General features: G+C 42.0%; 2 protein-coding genes across 6 annotated transcripts; both read right to left on the bottom strand.

The window, feature by feature from the left end:
- Window positions 1-135: 135 nt before the first annotated feature.
- LOC127308417 (squamosa promoter-binding-like protein 3) lies at window positions 136-4,949 on the bottom strand. 5 transcript variants are annotated; one of them, XM_051339239.2, is made up of 7 exons: window positions 4,779-4,949; window positions 4,609-4,658; window positions 3,931-4,266; window positions 2,835-3,600; window positions 2,543-2,679; window positions 1,713-1,979; window positions 136-732 (listed from the first exon to the last, which is right to left on the bottom strand). In XM_051339239.2, exons 4-7 carry the CDS (start codon window positions 3,527-3,529, stop codon window positions 410-412), a joined length of 1,422 nt encoding a protein of 473 aa, XP_051195199.1. In that variant the 5' UTR covers window positions 3,530-3,600; window positions 3,931-4,266; window positions 4,609-4,658; window positions 4,779-4,949; the 3' UTR covers window positions 136-409. The 5 variants fall into 5 exon arrangements, with proteins under 5 accessions (XP_051195199.1, XP_051195198.1, XP_051195203.1 ...); XM_051339238.2 differs by lacking the exon at window positions 4,779-4,949 and having other exon boundaries at window positions 4,609-4,753; XM_051339243.2 differs by lacking the exon at window positions 4,779-4,949 and having other exon boundaries at window positions 4,615-4,740.
- Window positions 4,950-6,714: 1,765 nt separating this feature from the next.
- On the bottom strand, window positions 6,715-12,276 carry LOC127308416 (glucan endo-1,3-beta-glucosidase 6). Its single transcript, XM_051339237.2, has 2 exons — window positions 11,189-12,276; window positions 6,715-8,135 (listed from the first exon to the last, which is right to left on the bottom strand). The coding sequence occupies exons 1-2, from the start codon at window positions 11,542-11,544 to the stop codon at window positions 7,019-7,021; spliced, it is 1,473 nt and encodes a 490-aa protein (XP_051195197.1). The 5' UTR covers window positions 11,545-12,276; the 3' UTR covers window positions 6,715-7,018.
- Between the last annotated feature and the right edge of the window lie 5,416 nt (window positions 12,277-17,692).

The following is a 17,692-nucleotide window of genomic DNA, read 5'->3' as shown; positions in this document are numbered from 1 at the left end:
ATCGTAGTTGAAATCCATGACCTCAGCCATTGCGGCCAGGTGGCTGGAATGGTAGGATGGCGATTCCAACTGCATGACCGGAGAGGCCGACAAGAAAAGGGAGGGACTGGTACCAAGCGAGGGAATGCCATCAAGAAATTCAAAACAGCGATCTCTTGCAGCTACAATTGCAGAAGCAATTCAGATACATAGCAGATGATGGCATGGTCAAATTCTTTTTTCCATGCCTTGCTACACCACTGGATCAGTCTGATCCTAGGTCTTTCAGTGTGCGCCTTTATTATTGGCATCGTCAAACCGCATGCCTCTAGGCAGGCAAGAACAACGAGCAACGAAATTCAGGATTTAGAGAAGAAACAGCGACGCCTGACGGAACCAGGCGCCAAGGAGGGTGACCGGAGCATCATCATCAGTGCATCCGGTCGAAGTGCGAGGTGTGGTCGTATGAAGACTTTGGGAGCTGGAGCTCACTGTCGTGGCCCCCCAAGCGGTTGAAAACCTGGAAGCGTGGATGATCATCGAGTGGTGGGCTGTCTAGCCAGAGTCCTGGCGATGAGCGCAGCGCGTGCACCACAGGGTTGGGGATGCCGGCAGTGGCGGCTATCCCGGGGTGCATCTGGGGACTTTGCTGGAGGTTGGCAGCACCCACTGTGTTGCTTGACAGAAGAGAGAGAGCATGCTGAATATCCGGGGCTCCACTGGAGTCGGAAGCGACAGCAGAAGCTTGGACGCCTGAAACAGGTAAAAAGTAGAATGATTTTTAGTGTTAATGTTCAACGGCAATCAAGAAATTATTTGGAGTGCTTGAACGTGCTTCAAGTTGGTCCTTCTAGTTACTAGTTTAGTAAAGATAAACCCGGCATAGATGAACCCAGATTTTTCATTAGATGATCTGATACTACTTGAAGTAATGATAATTCTAGTACAGCCTAATATTTCTTGTAACTCATAAGCTTTTCTACATGTGTAACATCATCAACAACTTTCCTCTATTAAAAAAACAAAAACAAAACATTATCAACAGCTCATGTTGAGCAACTTAACCATGCCAGATTGTGACAATATGGCAATCCATCACCTAATGACTTCTGGACCACAATTTTTGTAGGCTCAAATGGTGCAAGTCACAATTTAATAATTTATGCTAAATGTCAACATCTAGTCAGTACTCAGTACTAAGAGGATGATGACAGCTCTTCTAAATGGGATGGGTTTCAACGAAAAACATTGCAGGACAGAAAGTACAACCAACTAACTCAAATAAAAGAATGTGATTAAACAGAGGTTACCAACAATAAGAGTAGGTGATTTGGACTTCCTCCAAAAGACAAAACATGGAGAAGAATGTGGCCAAACAATCAGGTCCATTGCAAAAATAAGAACCATGCATATGCTCATGCAAAACAAGCTTATCTAATAGAAAATTGAAACGATATGGTTATATGTTTGGAAAGTGCAGAAAGCTTCATGCAAATTATGTTGGCTTGATATAACTGACAAACAGCTACAGATTAGAAGAATCATGCTTGTATTTGCATCTATCCATGCTTGTATGATTCTATAATGTGGTTCCTGGAAAAAAAACTTAGTAGGTGCATATATTGCCTGGTATTGTAGGAAGAAGAATTCTAATGCAAGTGATGAACCTATATAGGATTATTGTTTCACTATTTCGTTCAGACATCATTGATATAATTTGTATGGAGAAATACCTTGATTAAGGAACTTTGCACCAGTTCCCTTGAATGCCATGAACCCATCAAAACAATGATGTGCACCATGCGGCATAATATTGTCCGACACCTGCTGACTAGATAAGTGCATCCTATCAATACCTGCAGCAGTTGTTGGCTTTAACCAAGGAGCTTTTGTTTCTGTAAATTTGAAGCCTCCTGAGTCATCCCATGAAGAACTTGCATAGCCTCTCATTTGAATATAAGGAGCCTGACCGAATAGAAGACTTGTCTGTTGCCTTGCATCTGTTCGGGATCATCGCAAAAATATCAGCACTTAAGCTAAACATTTTCAGCAAGAGAACATCATTATGTAGCTCTGCTTTCCTTAAGTAAGCAACTCTGATTATCCACAACATAACGATAATATAGTGGACTCAGTATGCATTTTGTGGAAATTTGACCTAATGCTTACTAGATATGTGACATCTTCCTAGTCTCTCCAAATTCCAAAGCATCAATTTCTATATACAGTTCTCCAAATTCCAAAGCACTTTTATTTTTGAAGAAATGTTTTGAGTAATATTAAAAAGAAGAAACGTGGAATTAGACACTTCTCCTTAAATTACTACCGCTTAAACTTGTATCCATGACATCTAAAAAGTGTTATGACTAGTGATGGAATTTGAGCATACAAAGCAGTTAAATGCGTCAGACAGCAAAAGGTCTGTCCTACCAAATTTTATTACCACTTCTCTGGTACCATTATATATATGAAAAATCAAGATTTTTAACAAGAGACGTGTAAGAGTCCTACTTAATGCATCAATTTCACAAAATATAAGGAACGTAGAAGCCTACTACCCTACCATAAAACATGGTAGACATCCTTGATGAACTGAATGAAATTGCTTCTGGCTGTGGCTTCCGTCTGCGGGAATTATGATCATTGAGACGCCTACGGCAGCTTTTCTTTTTCTGGTCAAACTCTCCTAAAGCATGAAACCTGTATACCAGTGGAGTATCAACGAAGAAATGGAAACAGATCAGAATAATAAAAAAAATCCTTACTCACAGATACCAAGATAACGAATTCAATAAAACAAACAGGTATACTGGTTTACAAAAACAGGTGCGCAGTGTAGAGCTAAAGCATCTCACCGGCTACACTGCTGGCAAAAGCGTCGCTCCAGACCAGCGACAACAACTTTGGGTGCCTTAGAATGAAGTTCACAGACTCTGTGCTTTCGGTGGTAGTCTTTAGCAGCAGAGAGATCAACTTTGCAGCCTTCAACTTGACAGTAGGAGTTATGCGGCTTATGATGATCCACCTTTGCCTTCTTGGCCAAAGCAGGAGACTGGTTCGGTGTACTCGCACCAGATGGTGAGCTCTTGGTATTCTGTCCTCCACAAGCATCCTCGAAGTAAGTTCGCTTGCCAAGCTTCAGGCCGATCACCGGCTCTCCGTTGGTCACTGCTACCACCGATGAAGGAGATGTCCCAGTTCTGGTGTAATCAACTTTACCCGACCCAGCATTTTTGCTGGTGTTCCTATCAGGGTTTTTGGCAGGTGCAAACCTGAACTCCATGTTGTTCCCCACCTTGGAGGAAGAATCAATCGATGCAGACATGGAGCTCCTGGAAGAACCATATCCCATCTCCGAGCTGGAAGAGAAAGCGCTGCTGCCGCCAGAGTAATGGAGTGCTTCATTCCCCATGGTAGCTGCAAATCTTGGCTCAGCCTGCATCCCATTCTTAGGGTTCTCGTCAGCATTGATGCCTATCGGCGGCGGCAAATTCTCCCAGTCCCACAGTACTGAACTCTTCAGGTTCCAGTCCATCCCAAACGAGGCCATGCCAGAACTGAAGGTCTCAGCCTCTCAGGTGCTGCTGCTCCTAACGGGTATGTCAAAGCTGCTGACTGCAGCTGAAACACCAAAATGGAAGACAGAGGTGGGGCAAAATTAGGAAAAAAAATCATCTTTGCAAAGTCAACGAAAAAACAGACTTGGAATACATATGAGAACTCAACTATACATCAGTGGAGTAGAGTAAGAGAGAAGTACACAGGATACCAGTAGTATCATGAATGTCATGTACTGAATGCACAACAGAGAGAATGCAGAGCAGTTTCCCTACCTTTACTAGGGGAATATCATCAATCATGGCAAGAACAGCACCATCATAAATTTTCATCATTCCATTTCCAGCAGCAAAAGAGACAAAAAAAAGAGAGAGAGAAGGAAAACACAAGTACCTTGAGGGACCAAAGATCAGTATCTTCTTCCCTTCTTCCTCCTTCTCTCCCAGAAAAAGACAGCAGATTCCTCCTGGAAGCCTGGAGCAGCCTACCTCAGCAGCACGCCAGAGAACTATGGAGCTCCCCTAGTCCGGCGAGCCGGGCTTGCGACGGCGTCGGCGGCGGCGCCACCATCAGTCAAGCAATTGGGAGCGACCAGAGAAAGCGCTTCAGCCCCTCAGCACAAATCTCATCGCTGGCTCGCTGATGAGATCTATATCCTGCTCCTCTTCTCCTCCTCCTCTCGCTTTGAAAACCCAATCACAGCATCAACAACCACTCCGGCGCTGGACCCTACGGCACATCATGACAACCACCCCTCAGTTTCACTTGCTCCAATGAAATCTTGAGGTTTCGTTTCACCAGTAGCACCACCAAGGAAACTACCTCAAGATTGCATTATTTCCTCTGCAACCCAGTGGCCCAAGCACCACATGCAGATTAAATCCGTGGAGATCACAGAGGGACAGGGAACCTATCTATACCACATCAAGTCGTTTGCTTTTTCCTTGGTGGGGGCAGAAAAGAAGCCTTTTTTTACCCCATCTAGTAGACTATACTATAGGTGGAAAAGAAGAACTGCTCCCTTGTGTACTGTATGTAAAAGAAAGGGGAAAAATCAAGAATCATACTTACTGGTACCTCCTTTTTGCTGGAGAATCTTTGTCCCCTTGGAATCGTTCTGCCTGGCAGGCATACATGTACCGGGGAAGACGAGAAAGATGAGATGAGGGCCTCAAAATCCAAAAGACAGGAAAGCGAGGGCTACTAGTACGGTAGTACCAGATAAGAAAGACAAGACTCACAATGATCCAGTCCACACACACAAAAGCTTTTTTTCATGCCCTGATGCCCCCACCTGACTGACTGAGCCTAAGATGAACAGAAAATGTCAAGTGGACGGCTACTGCATCTATCTTCACTCACTCAGCGGCAACAACCAGGCACATGCCATCCCTGACACCATCCCCAAGAGAGACGGGTCGAGGACAGCTAAGCCACTCACTCATCTCCAGTTTACTGTTACTTCTAGTAGTAGTTCTAACTGCAACTACGGTATGTATACTATTTGTATCCACTGTCCTGCTCCTGTGCACCGAAATCTCCTGTGCTGGGAGTCAGAACTCAGGGCATGTTTGATTCATAGGAACGTTGGAGAAAAATCATATGAATAGAAATTTTCCTTTGGTGGGACTATTTATCTATTTGATTCAAAGGAAGGGAGTATCAAAAAAGTATATGAATTTTTCTTTTAGGTTTCATTATGAAAAATAAGGAATTCTACAATATGATAATGATCTAATCTTACCTTTACATTTATTTTAATCATGACTTGATTATGGTTTTAAGGATTTCTATGTTTTTAAGCCAATTTTGCAAATTCCCGTGCTTTTACAACCCTCTTAGATTGCACATACATTTTTATCTTATTCTAGTGTTTTTCCTATTCATATACGTTTGTGAAATCCTGAGAATCAAACATGCCCTCAGAGTTTCTCATCACCTTCTCAAGGATGGCAAAGCACTGACCCCGGTTGCCACATTGGGAAGGATAAGGAGGAAAAAGGAGTGGCAACTGGCAAGCATGATGAGTGACACCACAGTTGCTCATGTGGAGTTGCACTTCAGTTCAGACAGAGCTCTGAGTGCATGCATTCATTCTTTCTTTATCTCTTCTGTGCTTCTGCTGTCTATGTGCTACTCCACTAGTGTACTTTTGGGTTGGATTGAGAGGTTTTGTTGGTGTGGTTTTAGGTGGTGTGCACTTCCTTTGCTTGGCATTCCCTTTTTTTATGTGGATACGTCTGTTTCAGATTACTCATAAGTACCCAACCTTGTTTTAAGCTTGCCAATCAATTATTAGCGTCACCTAGTGGGGATTGTACGTAAAGGCTATGTGAACAATTGACCCCACGACTTTTGAAGAACGCCTGTATTTAACCCAAAGGTCATGAAACTATAGGGAGCTTCAGATTTCGGTTTCGGTTGTTTGCTTTGTTTCCAATGCAAATCAATTGCATATTTATCATGTTAGCTACTGGTTATACAGATGGTCAGGAAAATATAGTTGTCATGGTGTTCAAGAAGAAAGATAAACCACCCAAAAATTAAGCTGTTGATGTATAACGACAGTTTTTTCGCAATTTATCCTAAATTGTTGTTGGGGCTGCCTCTCTGCACGTGTACATGCCTCTTGAGCCTACCTCTCTGCACGTGTTGTCTTTTGGCATAGTTGATTAGCGCATGAAGCTTGACATACAGAGCTAACAAAAATTAAGATGTTGATGTGCAACGACACTTTTTTTTTGTAAAAGTGTAGGGTGTCGAGCACCCTAAATTTTCATTCAAGTCACAAGCATTGTACAGATAATAGTGTTCCACGGTGCACCGCTACAGCTATCGGACAAGCTAAGTTGCTATGAGCTGAGTTTCTGCAAGAACAGATGGGCAATGTTCTAGTAAGAATCATTGCCTGCTGTGCAACGACGATTATGATGCTGACATAGCTGACTGGCTGGACAATCATAGTAACTGCAAACATAGAACATGACCGCAACATGGATTCAAGCATACGGTTGTCTGACACTAAATCCACAATCTGAAACGACTGCTTCAAAGTGCAGATTTGTACGGGCAACTGGCCAAAAGAGTCGACGTCGTCATCTAGAGCCCGACTGTTCAGAAGTACCAGCTCTAAAGTCCAGAGGCCGTCATGCATAAAATGGAAGATACGAGCCGATCTGAACTCATCAACATTTGCAGGTTTCGATAGCCATGCCCCCGCTCACATTCCTGGGTTACAAATGGTTCAGCACATATTCAGCCCAATCACAATGGTACCGGAAGATGAAAGCTACGCTAAGAAGAATTCAACCTTACGGCTGCAACATCCGCATCCACCGAAAAGAAGAAGCATAAAGAAGACTCGAAAAAAGGGTTCCTACATGGATAAACACACTGACAGCAGGCATCAAATATCCTCAAGCTGTCAGACTGTTGGTTGATGCTCTCATGGCACGCAGCCATATCTTGCAAACACAAGCGCCTACGAAAATGACAGACAAAGATGGACAAGTGCAAGAAGAAGCATCAGGAGGGAACTGCTTCGAGCTCGCTGCAGCTTCCACGAGAAAGCTGAGTCAACCTCGATCATGACACCGAATCTGCATGTCCCGGTGCTTGGGTCTTGGCCGGTGGTCGTCGCAAAGCCTGAGAACCCGCAGGCCACGTCGTCTTGATCGTTCTTCTGGAAGAAGCTGTTGTACGCGTACGAGATGTTGCTCCGAATGTCCAGCATTCCGCAAGAGGTCTTGTAGCCAAGACTGGTGCAGTCCGCCATGGAGCACGCGTAACTTATGGTGTCTGGAAGCTTGGGGTCGTCGAGGCTGGCAGAAGGCTTCAGCACACACCATTTCTTTTCAAGGTACTTCACTCCACTTGCTCTCTGAATCTGTGAGTTCGGTGTCCCGAAGTTCAGGTTGTACTTTGGGATGCCATCATAGGTAAAGATGCCCCAGTGACGCTCAAAGTTTCCTGGCTGTATGCTCTTTTCATCCTCATCAATTAGACTGAACAAGTAAGCATCGATCGGTCCAGGCCTCATCGGTGTCCCTCGCCCAGAAGCGATATGTGTCATGAAGCCTTGGTTGAAGCGCTGGGCGAGCTGAGCATTTGCGTTCATGTCACCATCAGTTGGCCACCCTATCTCCCCAATGATGATCGGCAAATTCCCATATCCATTCTTCTTCAAAGCCCATATGAGTGTGTCGTGGTTTGCATCAAACATGTTTGTGTATGTTGCAGAGCCATCAACAATGGGCGATGAGCTTCCATCAAAGAAGGCATACTCAGCAGGGAAGTTTGCATCGATGTAGAGGCTTATGAAAGGGTAGATATTGACAGTAAAAGCACCACCATTGTCACTCAGAAATTTTACAATTTCGAGCATCCGATCATGAATATCTGCGCGAAAATCCGCATCAGAAGGCTTGCCAGTTGTTGATTCGTAGACATCAGCATTTTGAGGAACGGTTACTTTGATTTGGTTGCTCAAACCAGCCCTCACAAGTGCACTTTGTATGTTTCGGAGGGCAGGAAAAGTTGTTTGCAGAAAGCTTCCATTGTATGTCGACAGGAAAGGCTCGTTACCAACCGCAACATACCTATAACAAAATAAACAGAGAAAATCAAGAGGCCACAATGATAATATGCAAATGGTGGATTAACATCAAAAGGTAAATGCTGGCAGGATAAGATCAAACATTAGATTGAGAAAATGAAGCCTAAACTGATCTTGCCATGTTTAGTTGCTTACTACATATAGGGAAGCAGCAAGGACCATTTCATCATATGCTTATCAGTAGTTCAGATGAGTGTTATTACATACTCTGTCCTACTAATTACTATATCTTTAAGCAGGTAGCAGACGTGGAGTTACTACTACTTAAAAGTGTGTCAGCGAACAGTACATGTACTAGCATAGAGCTTTTCAAAATAAATGCTACCTGCACATTGTTATATGATGGAGCTAGAAAGGAAAAGAGATCCCATTTAACTCTGTCTTACTAGGTCAAATTACAAGGTTATTTCAAAAAAAAAAAGTTAATGGTTCATCTCCTGTCAAAAAAGAAGTTTAAACAAGCTAGAGATATGAATATTCCAAATAAAAATATACAAGAAAAGCTAGATATGCAGAACAGTACCAATGAAATAGTTTATAGATTTTGCTAGTTAAATAATAACCAAGCTCAAGAAAGAGCGTTACAAGCTTAGCAATAGAATACTGTGGGAAAAGGAGAGCTGGATGACTATGGTTCCTGTATTGCATTCTGTTACCATGGTTATGTTTTGATTTTAGAACAAACTGCTCACAAGCAGCTGGTGTTACTATGGATCGGGAAGCTAACATAGTTCAACCCAGAATATGTGCAAACCATCTGCTGGAATTCAACACATCACAGACAGTACAAAACAGCCATCATGTTGATATGTTTGCAAAATGATTGGTAATGCTGATATGTTTTCAGTATGTGCTAAGGACTGCAAGTCCTCCACCCTCAGTAAGGAAAATTCCTTGAAATTATGGCACGTACGAGTAACAACATGCCTACCAGGACCACCATACGGTCCAACAGAGAGTGAAACCAGTATAAGCATAGAGATGGCAAGACGCAGTAAGTAGGTAAATTATAATACAGGAGGTATCACTTTTTTTTTTCTGAAAAGGGAGCAAAGCCCTGGCCTCTGCATCAATCGATGCACACAGCCTTTTATTGCATTATTCAGAGTTTCAGTTTCATAAAGTTTTACGGCTCATGGATCACACGGAGGGCAGCTATCATCACCCTCAGAGAAGCAACAGAAATAAAGAGGACTGGACCAAAAAAAAAGGATGCATTTCCTCCATGGTGTAAGGTCCCCCTTCTTCCACCTTGGAGCCTTGAAGGAAAGCCATTGAATGCTACTGTCCATATCAAGCGTTCAGTTCCGCTCGAAATATAGTTTGCACAACTCATAAGTGGTTCATTGTGAAGATCTTCATTTAAAACATGAAACTCATAAACAACGTTGGCACATCGTGAGCATTGTTCCACAGTCCAGATAACTGTAAACGGCTAACTGAATGATCACCCCACATGTCTTGTGTGGTTTTTACTATTTGCGGTTCGCATGAACATATTCCATATTTATGCATTAATTAACAAAATAAGCAGCTAAATATACTGCATTGTTTGTGGTTTTACTATTTGCAGTTTGGATAAACATATTCTATATTTATACATCATTTAACAAAATAAGCATCTAAATATACTGCATTTTTATGGTTGTAGCACCATAAAGATTGGATTGGGTTATGCTTGCTGAATGATTCATATTTTTTTTTTGTAAAGGCTCACAGCCCAGGTTTCATTCAAAGCCAAAAAAAAAAAAATCTTACTACATGTTCTACTACAGTGTTTGTGAGATAAACATGCTCTTAAAACAAACTGGCCTGCTACCGTTTAAGGCCCATTTAGAGCATTAGAAGACTTCGGTATTGGCCTAACATTTAAATTTGATTCAACTCAAAGGATAGGCGTGTCCGGATTTCTTCCCTAAAAAAAGGACTTCTACAATGTGATATTTTTTTCTGAGTGAATTCCCCTTTTACCCTACAGTTGTGTATCTGTGATACATATTACCCCATTTAGTGAAACTTCTACAAAAATATCACATCTAGGAGACTTTGAACATGGTTTTACCCGATTTTAGCATTTTGCTTGTTTTTGTTAGATAGGACCGGAATGTTTCGTCGATGTGGCGTCACAAAATGTGTAAAGATCGGAGGGCATCATCGATGATTATGTCCAGACTTCTCTTATCAAATTACTCCATTCCTAGTACTGATATTTTTGAATGCCGGTCATCACCTCACACCTTACCCAATGGATACGCACTACACAATGAGGGTCAAAATATTCTAGATGATTTTTCACTCAATGGAGTAATTAGTGTCACAAATGCATAAATAGAGTGTAAAAGGTGGAATTCACTCTTCTTTTCTAAACGGAGGGAACCCTTTAATATTTTCTAAAGTAATGATGAGATTCCAGTAGTGCCAACCGTAAGTCTAAAACCATGGAACTTCTTGCTGGGAAATTCCATTTAATTTAAAAAATAGTATTAATTAAAAAGAAAAGTAAATTCTTCAAAACGATGCCAGCATCAATCATGTGGTGCTCGCCCCACTAATTGAAAACACAAAGTGCCCTACTTGGTAACTTTTTTTTTGTTTCCATAGAAACATACACTTCACCGATGCAACCAAGCAGGTGGGCAACCTAGAAGCACCATGAAACCCCAAGACCTACTGAAGAGGTTGAAGGCAATGCTGGAAAATTCTTATTCCCTCCTAATTCTAGAATTGTTACAAAAATCAATATAAACAGAACGCGCATGAAGCCGGAGACGAATATGATTAACCGATGTATCCAAGCATGTGCACAAATTACATGCACCACAAAAAAATGGCGCGAAGCACGTCTCAAAGTTAAGAATTCAGCCAAACATGAGTCTTGGTCACTGCCAACTTATTCTAGACACACCACAGTTCACCCCAAAATCATCAGAACTCACCACACTCCAACTAGCATATATAGCATATACAAATCAACCAATCAAGCATGGCAGTTTGAGTGACCTGAAATGGATGAAGAAGAAGCAGAGAAATGTGTACCTGATGTTGCATCCATCGTTGAGGTAGTTGGATACGTTCTTGTCGACCCACTTCTCTGCGGCCTTCATGCTGGTGGCCATTATCATGAGCAGTTCGTTGGGGATGCCGACCATCACCTCCAGCCCGCTCTTCCTGAGCGCGCTCATGGTGCCGTCCTCGGCGTCGAAGAGCTTCACCTTCTGAAAGCCGTTCCCCTTGAGCATCTTCACCACCGTGTCCGGCGGCAGTGGGTGGCTCGCCTGCGTGCCCCAGTTCGCTCCTATGGCGCCCACCCCCGCGGCCGACCAGAAGAGCATCACCGCCGCCACGACGAGCGCCACCGCTCCTCCATGGCCGGACCAAGAACAGGAACCCATGGACAGAAAAAGGTCGCAGCAGCTGCTCCAAATTAAATCTTGGGCTCCTCGGTTGCTCCAACAAGCTCAGATCTTGGATGAACCAATCCGGCGAGCAAAAACAAGGGGGGATCTTTGTGTTGGGAACAGTGGTAAAGAGGCGAACCTCGAAGAACACACTGAAACCGAAGCTCGGAGCTGAAATCTACACCAAAAGGAGAGAGGTAGAGAGAATCGCGAATGCCAAAGGTCCAAGAAAGAACTGAAGAAGACGCTGAAAATCCCGAGCAATCAAGGCTCCACGAGGTTGAATCTTTTGGGGGAATAAATGAAGCTTGGCCGAACCCCACCTACGCACCGCTCGACCGCGATAGGAGATTTCCAGTGATGGAAATAAGCAGAGATTCACAGAGCGAGCATTGATGGCACGCAGTGAGCAAGCATAGCACTGCAGGTGTGAGTAAATTGGCTGGCGAGGAGGACTGGGCGACAGCACAGGGCAATAATGGGCCTTTGCCAAAGTTGGCACCAGGCAGATCAAACAGAAAAGAGGAGCCTTTCCGAGTAATCCCAGGATTTGCAACAAGGGGAAAAGAGGTTGTGTATCAATGAAAGATGTGATTTGCGTGGGGGAGGCTGGCTGTTTGATCTGATCTAGCAAAGCAGCATGATCAGTCACGTCCCTCTAACGTCCTCAAAAGTTGGTTGCTTATGGCATATTGGCATTCATCCTTCTAGAGCTTTGGACGTGCAACCAGAAGACGGCATAGCATATTGTTAGCATAGGCAGTTAGATACTCTCACTGTCACTATGATGATGATTTTCTTTGGCACTAGTAAACAGAACAGGTACTAGAAAGATTCCTCACTTGTGCAAGAAGACAGTTTGCTTGCACTGCTTGGGCAGAGGAATTTGGAGGCCCAAGGAAAAGATTTGGGGAAAGGCTACAGATATTCCCCCACTGCTCCACTACACTAGGCTAGAAAGCATTTCGCATTGGTAATCTGGCCACTGGACTGGATGCTGCTGCTGCTGACAGTTTTTAATTGCTTTCTTGAGCTTTACTTTTGGCTCACAGTGAGAGGTGAGGCGATTGAAGTAGTTAATTAAGCTAGCGGGCATCTTAGTACTGGCCAGAATCTGGAGTTTGGACAGAGAAGAGATTAGCAAGAGAAAAAGCTAATGAATGAGGACAGCGTGGTGAGTCGATGGTGACTGTGTATAATATGATCTTTTGGAAATGTCAGGTGGAGACACGCCAGCGGCATGGAGCTGAGAGGGCTTTGAGTGTCGTGCTTGACCAATTTGACCATGCACCACGTTGCTGGTGCATGAGAGAGAGGGGAGTCAGGAGTATCAGGATTCAGGAGCTCAGGACCAAGTGACAAAAGTGTGGTGACAGAGTAGAGAGCGTGTGTGTTCATTTTTTATTTCTTTCTTTCTGAAAAGTTAGAGGGTGTGCATAAGTGCATTGGAAAATGTAACCAAAAAGATCATAGCATTTGTGGAGGATTTGTTTTCTTTAACAAATTTAAGCATTTGCACTACATATCCCCGAATCGGTCGGTCGATGCACATATACTTTTTCGCTTCCTAAAATACCCCAGCTAGCTGGCTTTCTCACCGTCTTGTTGGCTTCCGCCCAAATCATTGCGGCTCCCTCCCCTCACCGCACCGCCGCCGCCTTGCTCTCCCAGCCTCATTTCCTTCCGCTATTTCGATGTTGGCGCCGCCGGTGCTGGTTCCCACCCATTGATATACGTGCTTAGCATGGACGCCAAAATTTAACGTCAGATTTTTTATGTCCAAGGCGGTCGATACTTGCGCGATGGTGTTGAATCCTTCGAAAGCATGCACGCTTTTTTCTTTCTCCTCGACCGCTTGTTGCATAATACCAACGTGCCGCCGTTTCTTCTTCTCAATTCCCGGCCGCCACCAGCTTCCTTGATGGCCTCAATGCCCCTCCCCTTCACCTACTGCTTGTGACGTGCGGGCCTCCCATTGGCCACCTCATCTCCACCAACCATATGGACAACAACCTTCATCTGGTCGAGACGGTTGTGAGGAAAAATATAAAGAAAAATATCGAGCCATTGTTTGCATTTTTATTTCCTTCTTTCCGAAAACTTAGAGTGCGTGCATAAGGGCATGCCAATGATTAATAAGACCCATCTTATCTTAACTTGCCACATAATCTAGATATAACAATAAAATATGATATACAATAGGTAATTTTTAGTCTTCTCACTACTAAACAACACGTCCTAAATATGTGGTGAGAGAGATTGTGCTAAAAGATCATCTCTTAATTAAGAGAAGGCAATTCCTTTTTTCAACCTTGTCTTTCTTCCACCTCAGTGTTTATCCTACATGGCACTGCTAAGATATCGTCATTGTACATGTTCTAAGTGCATGCACTTGCAACGCTTGGAAGGTAACTAAAAAAATTACTAGAAGCATTATGGAGGATTGTCTTTTAACATCTTTAAAGATAGGTGGGAAACGTCGTTGAATACTTTATTCTATGAAAAATAGATATTCACCTTTTCACAAATATATTAAGAAATTTAATGTTTGCTAAATATTATTTCCGCTCATCAATATTGCATAACTTTATATTTTTTGGGTGAAATTACAAAAAAAAACATAGATATCAAAAGTATGTTATTTCTTATGTTGACTGTTTACATAGAGAGGATGGAATGAGAAATTATTTTCTATTTCTTGTGAACAACCCACAAGTTTGTAGGTCATCCATAAAAAAAATTCTTGTGGACAAAATCTGTTATATATATGGACAATATTATGGACGGTAAATATGACTATGTTTTATTTGTGGTCAGGTCTTATAGACAACATAGTTGACGCCCTTAGAGCATATGCATAAGTATCTAGCAGGTGTTTTCTCTTTTTTCATAACCTCCATGGACTACCAAGACTACCAACTTTCGGAAAGGTAACTAAAAAGATCACTCGAATCACTTCTAGACAATTTTTTCTTTAACATATTTAACATATTAGGAAACCTAAATATTCTCGCTTCACGAATATAATATACATATTATATTCCCTCCCTCCATCACATCTGATTTAGATAAATCTAAGATATTTATTTATAGATAAAGGTAGTTGAAGTACCATGCTTTCTGAATACTATCCCCACAAATATTTTGTAAATTTAGAGTGTTGTAAAAAATTATACGGAGTATGAAAACATAAAGATCAAAATATGTCATTTCTTGTGTAAATTTTTTTCGCATAGTTGCATGCAAATTTGTTTAAAACTTTAGGTGTGTTCCTTTGTTGTATGGCTACGAACTTTACAAACCCATGTTTAGAACGCGAAAAAACTATGGCTAACTCTATGTCAGCAGCCGTAACAAGACAAGAACAAGTGAATGATTGCGCGTAAAGGGCATGTAGGCAGTGAATCAGATTGAAAGTAAAAGTGGCCAAGAGTAAAATTTTGTGTGTATAGGTGAAATCCATAGATCTCCAAGGTACGACAAAAGTGAAGGCACCTCTCATGGTCTCGAAAGGTCTAGCTCGGTGAATCTGACCAAAAAAAATCATGTACAAAACGTGGATATGTGGAATTGAAATAGCAGATATTCAAGCACGGATACCATGTGCTTGGTCTAGCCAACTATTTTCCTCTCAGTTGTATACCTATTGCGGGTTAAATAATAAATGGTGAAAAACATTTTTATTTTATTTTATTACCAGAGGTTTTGTTTGTTCTACAATCATGAAAGAAATCTTTGACGCTGAACAATTTCTAAGCACTTCAATTATTACTCCAGCAATTCATTTTTTGTTGATTTCTACCACTCCATCAGGCTGGTATTCATGATTTGTTCCCATGGCTGAAACGTGTTAGAGTAAAGGGGTTATCTTTGTCATATAAACTCACATAAATTTTTGAGTTAGTTAGCAGCCATAACGGGCAACGATCTGGGATCTTCTATTGCCCTTTCCATAGTGCGAGACTTTCAATCTTTTTACTGATTAGTTTTTTTTACTATTCTAGGTGATAATTATGATTTATTTTGGAGCGTCGTGGTGAGCAAAAGATTTATAGGGCTAGAAGTAATGGAAAAACATATACTAATCAACAACTATATAGAGTTTATCGATTGTTTTGTAGATTGTTTTGTATGAACTGAATCAAGGATCGCACAAGTAAATTATTGATTCACCCCCACACGATATTTCTAGCACCCACATAGCATATATATCATTTCGTTGACACTTTTCATGTTTTCTTTCTGCAGCAGGAGCACGTACTACTACTGACTCTAGTGCAACCGCTCTTATCCTTGTCATAACCTTGAACGACGCACTTAGCCTTGTGCATGCAACGTTGCCTTTAGCTTGATCCGGAGGTGAACAATAGCTAGTCTTGTGACACAACTACACACTAGTTCTATAGAGCTATCTCAATCAACACAAATAACATGTTTAAATATTTGTTTGTGTGTCCAATTAGGAGGGTAGATATCATGAAAGAATGAAGCCAACCATATCGGTGTCACCTGCTTCTGCATGACCTAACAAGAAACTGGTGGCCATGACCATACGAGCTATGAAGCACAGGGCAAGCGCCTAGTTTCTGGTACGTGCCATGTGAGGTAGTTGACTATTCTTCTTCTTGTAGTGTTGTTGGTCTATGTTAGTGTTGAAGATAGTGTCTTAGAGCTAAATAATAAGGAATATTTATTATTATATCGCAATAGTTTATAATAATTTAGTGACATGATATAATTGTATTAATTGGAAATATTGACACGTGTAAACAAACCAGGGTCCCTAGTAAGTATATACGCAAACTAGCTCATTTTGGTCATTTGATGATCGAGGTTTCCCGGTCATGGGCATTTATGTCAATTGACAATGGGATCATATGAGTGGGTAATGATATGATAAACATACTCAATATATAAGTATTGTAACGCGATCAAGTCACAAAGTTCACCATTGCGATATTTATGAAAGCGTAGCGACCTAATCCTTAGACCGCGAGATCATATCTAATAGCTATCACAGGAGGCTACTTTAATTTGATTGCATCAACCATCACTCCATAACAAGGTGATTATAAAGGTGCTCTCGGGTATTTTGAAGGGGTAGGATGAGGCGTACGTGTCAAGATCTGAATTTGTTCATCCACGTGACAGATAGATACTCTATGCCCACTCGATGAGATTACATCCATGAAGATGCGTAAGACTAAGTCATAAGGATGGAATCACAAGGGAACAAGTTGAATAGCCTTGTTGGTAACGACATCGAACTAGATATGACGATACCGACGATCATATCTTGGACAAGTGCCAGTATCGAAATAAGAAAGGGAATATGACTCAACATAATGGTTCAAACACCGATCATATCTTTGTAGAATATGCACTAGAAGAACTTGGAGTTTCAATGACGGAACTGGACTGACGTTTGAGAAACCCGTCAGCGAATGTAATTTCACGTGACGATTTTGCGTTTTCGCATCACGGATCAAGTTTTGGGCTGCTCGGACCCGAGAAATTGTGACGAGCAGGCTCTAAATGTTAACGGTTGTCCACAAACTCACGTCGCCGAGCATGGGTGACCCGAACTACAGGCTCTGGGGACGTCACAAGATCTAGGCTTCAGGTCGCTCAACACATATGACCCACCACATACACGATTCTGTTCACGTACTTTTTGTTTGTCATCTGCTTCTCCGACCTAGACCCACACCTGCCGCACATGCATCCAAACTTTATATCACTGAGACCTATATTTATAGCACAAGAGTTCAAACCAACCATACCTGTGTCACCTGCTTCTGCATGACCTGACAAGAAACTGGTGGCCATGAACACATGGCAAGTGTGTGGTTCCTCATACGTGACATGGGAGGTAGTTGCCTATTCTTCTTCTTGTAGTGTTGTTGGTCTATGTTAGTGTAGTAATATTCCTTCCATGCACTGGTATTTATATAGAGGAAAAAAGAAATATTGGAGATTAATGTGCAAGCAAATATGTGGAGTGAATTGATTTCTTGCCTTATGTAGTCTCCTAGTAGTATATTAATGCCAGTCTATATCAAGGCATACCATAATCTCAATCGATAAATTCTTGCGATTTTATCATCTTATGTATGAGTGCTTGATTATCCTCTATTGTGCA

The sequence above is a fragment of the Lolium perenne genome, chromosome 6, assembly GCF_019359855.2.
Source record: "Lolium perenne isolate Kyuss_39 chromosome 6, Kyuss_2.0, whole genome shotgun sequence".
NCBI lineage: Eukaryota > Viridiplantae > Streptophyta > Magnoliopsida > Poales > Poaceae > Lolium > Lolium perenne.
The sequence above is the reverse complement of the archived record's forward strand: the minus strand, read 5'-3'. Positions and strand labels throughout refer to the sequence as shown.

What these genes read in the sequence shown, in the direction of transcription:
- LOC127308417 (XM_051339239.2), bottom strand. Translation starts at nt 3,529, where the DNA reads ATGGCCTCGTTTGGGATGGACTGGAACCTGAAGAGTTCAGTACTGTGG. An exon ending in TTTTGCCAGCAGTGTAGCCG is followed by an intron (nt 2,680 to 2,834) that starts GTGAGATGCTTT and finishes ACTGGTATACAG; the next exon opens with GTTTCATGCTTTAGGAGAGT. An exon ending in GATGTCTACCATGTTTTATG is followed by an intron (nt 1,980 to 2,542) that starts GTAGGGTAGTAG and finishes GATCCCGAACAG; the next exon opens with ATGCAAGGCAACAGACAAGT.
- LOC127308416 (XM_051339237.2), bottom strand. Translation starts at nt 11,544, where the DNA reads ATGGGTTCCTGTTCTTGGTCCGGCCATGGAGGAGCGGTGGCGCTCGTC. An exon ending in AACGATGGATGCAACATCAG is followed by an intron (nt 8,136 to 11,188) that starts GTACACATTTCT and finishes ATTTTGTTATAG; the next exon opens with GTATGTTGCGGTTGGTAACG.